General features: G+C 34.7%; 1 protein-coding gene across 1 annotated transcript; it reads left to right on the top strand.

Annotated features, from left to right (window-relative positions):
- Positions 1-275: 275 nt before the first annotated feature.
- Positions 276-4,350, top strand: LOC111915704 (rhamnogalacturonan I rhamnosyltransferase 1). Its single transcript, XM_023911335.3, has 8 exons — positions 276-1,239; positions 1,563-1,630; positions 1,719-1,807; positions 1,881-2,046; positions 2,241-2,530; positions 2,666-2,870; positions 3,088-3,245; positions 3,719-4,350. Exons 1-8 carry the CDS (start codon positions 888-890, stop codon positions 3,978-3,980), a joined length of 1,590 nt encoding a protein of 529 aa, XP_023767103.1. The 5' UTR covers positions 276-887; the 3' UTR covers positions 3,981-4,350.
- Positions 4,351-5,414: the final 1,064 nt, after the last annotated feature.

Below are 5,414 nucleotides of genomic sequence, written 5' to 3'. Positions count from 1 at the left end.
TAAATCTATTTTACCAAGATCCAAACCGATACCAGTTTCTTTATATCGATCCGATTCCCAAACCCACTAATATCCCAATTCTTGTACCGGATCCGGATCCGGATCCGGTCCCGCCTAGATCGCTATTCACTTATTCAGGGGTTGTTTCTAATAAAATTATTGTCTAAAAAAAAATCGCCATCACAGGGAACAATACGGACAACCCGTTTCTAAATATTTGACAACATAAATGCCCGAGTGATCCTTTCTTTTAGTATATAAAGGAAAAAAAGAAAACCCTTGCAATTTCAGTACTCTCTCTATCTCTCTCATCACACAAATACAGAAGACCGCCCCGTGCGATTCCTCTTATCTTTTTCTCGTCGTCTATCTCTCCACCGTCGTTGGCTACTTTCGCCACCTCCTTACCTCTACCCTTTCAAAACTGCCGCCCACAAGCATCCATTTTTCTCAATATTTCCCTCATTTTTTTTAATCGGATTCTAAATTTCTTAATCTCTTAATTTGTCGTTTTCGGTGGCTGTTAAATATCATTTGACGAATAGAATTTCCTTAATGCCCATTTGAGATCGAACGGTGCTTTTGGATTTATGATCTTCCTTCTAAATGTGTTATTCAAAATCACAGGGTTTTGTGTAAGAAAGAAATCTTGGTACATATTCCCCTGAGATTTATAATTAAAACTTGTAAATTGTTGTTTCGTTTTTGGTAGGTAAGTGTGCAATTGAATTCTAGTTGAATCGCGTTTAATTACCGTTTCCTGTATTTACAAATTCTTGGATCTCGAAAGCATTATCCGTTTTTGAATTCCTCGCCAATTCAGATCCTTCCTATACGTCCCTTTTGTTGTACCGACAATATAATTAAGGGTTTGGTGGTGGTAGTTGATGAATGGGAGTGATATGTACAGCGTAGAAGATAGAGATAAGAGAAAGAGGTTTGGGATTGGTATTGGAATTGGAATTGGAGTTAAGATCAGGGCAATGGGATTGAAGACATTAGGGGAGAGTAGAGTAGAAAAATTGAAGGCAAATGCAAGGTCTCCAAAAATGAAGTTGTGGATAATTAGGGCCACAACAATGGTGTTATTGTGGACTTGTTTGGTTCAGTTGACAGCTTTAGGTGATACATGGGGACCTAGGGTTTTAAGGGGTTGGCCTTCTTCTGTCACTCAAGATTCCCATTCTTTAGATGTCAAGTTTTTGCCCAGTGGTCCTGCTAGGGTTCTTCCTCCCAAGAGTGAGTTTCTTTCTTCATGTTTTTTTTTTTCAGTTTTGATATTCATGATGACTGTAAACATGAATTCTGACACTTTTTAATCATGATTGTACTATGAATCCCAACCCTTTTTATGGGTATTTCTTGGATTTTTCTAAATTCTGATAACTACATGACAAAATATGATGATCATCTCTTCATTTGTGGCATTTCTATTATTTCTTTAAAAGGGTTTATAGAACTAACATCAATAAGAGACAATTAGTTGGCTTTCCTTAGAATTTGACAATTACTTGGTGTCCTTTTCAATTTTAATGTTTGAATCTATTTGGTATTGAATGTAGGGGTTTACCAAAACAATGGTTACCTAATGGTTTCATGCAACGGAGGACTCAATCAAATGCGATCTGCAGTGAGTGTATTCTTTATGAATCTTAACCAAAACGGATCAATTTCATAATTAGTTTCTCATTGTTTCAAATAATTTCTTCATTATGTAGATTTGTGATATGGTTGCGATTTCAAGATTTTTAAATGTTACACTTATAGTTCCCGAGCTCGATAAAACGTCATTCTGGGCTGATCCAAGGTATGGCAAGTTATGTCAAATTGAGAACTTTCTTGATTTGAATTTGATTTTAACCAAAAATCTTGAATTCCAGTGAGTTTGAGGACATTTTTGATGTCGATCATTTCATTACTTCATTGAGAGATGAGGTACGGATACTTAAGCAACTTCCTCCAAGGCTTAAAAAGAGAATGGAATTGGGATACGTGCATACCATGCCTCCCGTTAGCTGGTCCGATATTTCTTATTATCATAACCAGGTATTATTCTTTCAGCAATCCCTGAGCTTGGCCCACACTGTCCATCCTCAGAGTATCATGTGAGATGTAAATTAGATACAGACTGTGTAGTACAGAGAGGTCCAATCTAAGTTGTACTTCTCTAGGTCTAGGGCTTCTTTTTGAAGTTTTTGTATGTATGGCATAGTTACAATTTTGTCCTTACCTTGTTGCAGATTCTTCCTTTGATTAAGAAATTCAAAGTTGTGCATTTGAATAGAACAGATGCTCGGCTTGCGAATAATGGTCAACCCCTAGAACTTCAGAAGCTAAGGTGTCGAGTAAATTTCAATGCTTTGAGATTTACTCCTCAGATAGAATACTTGGGTAGGCGTGTGGTGCAACTTTTGAGAAAAAACGGCCCCTTTCTAGTGCTACATCTTAGATATGAAATGGACATGTTAGCATTTTCTGGATGCACTCAAGGATGCAATCCTGATGAGGTGGATGAGTTGACCAGAATGAGGTTTGACCTTCTTTCTTTCGTAGGCCCTGTTAGTTACACATGACAAGACTTAATAACAAGGTTGTACTGTGTTTGGTATACAAAAGACATGAATACCTTCCTTGTCCTCATTATTAATTACTACTTTTTTGGCAGATATGCATACCCATGGTGGAAAGAAAAGATTATTAACTCTGAGTTGAAAAGAAAAGACGGGTTATGCCCTTTGACTCCTGAGGAAACTGCCCTTACTCTAAGGGCACTTGACATTGCTAGTGACATTCAGATTTATGTGGCGGCTGGTGAAATATATGGTGGTCAAAGGAGAATGGCCAGCCTTGCAGCCGCTTTTCCAAAACTGGTTAGTTAAAAATCAAAAATTGTAAATTAGTTAAAATCAAATTATGTGATTATTTGGTAAAAAGTAAATCAAAAAGAGTTTAAGGAATAGAGAACGATTGAATAAAGAAAAAGTCAGGAAAGACGAGCTTTCTTCTTCATTAAGTCCTTACCTTTTACAAATTTACCACCCGTGTTTTCTCAAATACTTTTTAAACATCATTTATGTGGTCTAACAGGTTAGAAAAGAGACGTTATTAGGAGCAGATGACCTACAATTTTTCCAGAACCATTCGTCACAGATGGCAGCATTGGACTATCTTGTATCATTAGAAAGTGACATTTTTATCCCTACTTATGATGGGAACATGGCCAAAGTTGTAGAAGGCCATCGCAGGTACCCTTTTCACCATTCTTTCTTCATTCTTTTTTACAAGAAAAATTTCTTGAATCTTTTTCAGACCCATAAAGAAAGCTTGAATCTTTCTTACAATAATGATTCAAACAGACCCTTAGAGAAAGCTTCAATCTTTCTTACAAGAACGATTCAAACAGACCCTTAAAGAAAGCTTGAATCTTTGATCCAAACATATCCATAAAGAAAGCTTCGATCTTTCTTACGATAATGATTCAAACAGACCCTTAAAGATAGCTTCAATCTTTCTTACAAGAACGATTCAAACAGACCCTTAAAGAAAGCATCAATCTTTGATCCAAACAGACCCATAAAGAAAGCTTCAATCTTTCTTGAATCTTTTTTACAATAACGTTTCAAACAGATCCTTAAAGAAAGCCTCAATCTTTCTTGAATCTTTCTTACAATAACATTTCAAACAGACCCATAAAGAAAGCTTGAATCTTTTTTTTTAGATACTTGGGTTTCAAGAAGACGATATTATTGGATAGAAAGCTTCTGGTTGAATTGATAGACGGATACACGAGTGGTTTGTTGAGTTGGGAGGAATTCTCAAGTGCTGTGAAGGATGCACACATGGCACGAATGGGGAGCCCTAAAAAAAGAAAAGTTGTTCCTGAAAGACCAAAAGAAGAAGATTACTTTTATGCAAATCCAGAAGAGTGCTTGCAGCCATTAGTAGACATAGACCCTGTGACTCTGAGCATCCTAAGATGAGTAGGCTCTTGTGGAATATTTAGGTCAGTATCTTTATCAGAGGCCTCATCAAGATGGAAGATTGTGGTTCATTATGGTTCACTGCCTTCGAGCCAGTGGTGCTAGAGGTGGGTCAATCTTGAATGAGGCGGCAGGTGGTGGTGGTAGTGGTGGTGGGTGGTGGACTTCCATGTTGTTGACCATGTTTTCGTAGGGCTGAGAAGGGGTTTATTATTAGTATCCTTTTTTTTGGCTTACATATTATTGGTAATAATGCAGATTCATGTATAGGAATTAGTAATTACCCTGGCATTGCAGGGTTATATCTTCGGCCTTGAAACTACCGATGTATCACATTGATTCGAAATATAGATTTATTTTTGCCCGGTAATGTATCTCATCAGTGAAGACGATAACATGATACATCAGTTGTAATATAGAGGTAGGTGCTGTTGTTTTTTTTGAGGCAAATGTTTGCAATTTGCGGACCACATCTACAGCTCTGCAGTCAGTGGCGGAACCAGAAATTTTGATATGGAGGTACAAACATTGTCAATATATTAGTTGGGGGTACAATAACATGAAATATGTTTACAAATAATATTTTTTATATATATAAAACAATTTTTTGGGGGTACTGTACTACCCCTAACGTCCCATCTAGCTCCGCCACTTCTGCAGTAAAAGAGGTGAATCAAACATCTGCCGTTTGAAAGAAGACGACTGTTTTTTTTAACATCGGCAAACTGTTAGAATAAATAAAAATCTAATTAAACTGATTTTTAAAAAAAATTTAAGAGTTTTTGAATAATTTAATGACTTTATCATAGATATGTAACAAATGTAGATCAATTTTTTTTTGTATTACTAAATAAAAAATGAATAAAATGGTACGAATTAATGAATATATTTGATAAAAAACCAAGAAATTTTGGTTGCAAAGTCATACCTAAACATTATAATTAGAATAAAAGAATTTAACATGTAATATTGATGGAAATAAACTTTGATTTTAAATGAAAACTTTTATTTTACCTTTTCAATTAAATCAGTTAAAAACTGACTATGACCACTTTGGTAGAGATTTTATCTCTTAGATTGGAGGTTTCCGGTTCTATTTTTGACGTTGACGATTTTGTGATATATATATATATATATATATATATATATATATATGTTTTATAAAATTTAATAGAAAGACAATATTAAGATTTTTTTTCATATATGTATAAACATGTCCAATGACTTTTGTCCAACGATCATTATTATAATTAAATATTTATTTATAAATTTGTCACAAAGATCATAATTGTGTCGTGTCGTTGAACCTTTTTTCTTTAAGTGTTGTAACTTTTTTTTTTCAAATTGTTTGTCGTAGATAAAGTTGGAATAAATCTAAATTAAAAAAAAACAAAGATATATATATATATATATATATATATATATATATATATA

This window comes from Lactuca sativa, chromosome 1, assembly GCF_002870075.4.
Source record: "Lactuca sativa cultivar Salinas chromosome 1, Lsat_Salinas_v11, whole genome shotgun sequence".
Lineage (NCBI taxonomy): Eukaryota > Viridiplantae > Streptophyta > Magnoliopsida > Asterales > Asteraceae > Lactuca > Lactuca sativa.
The sequence above is the reverse complement of the archived record's forward strand: the minus strand, read 5'-3'. Positions and strand labels throughout refer to the sequence as shown.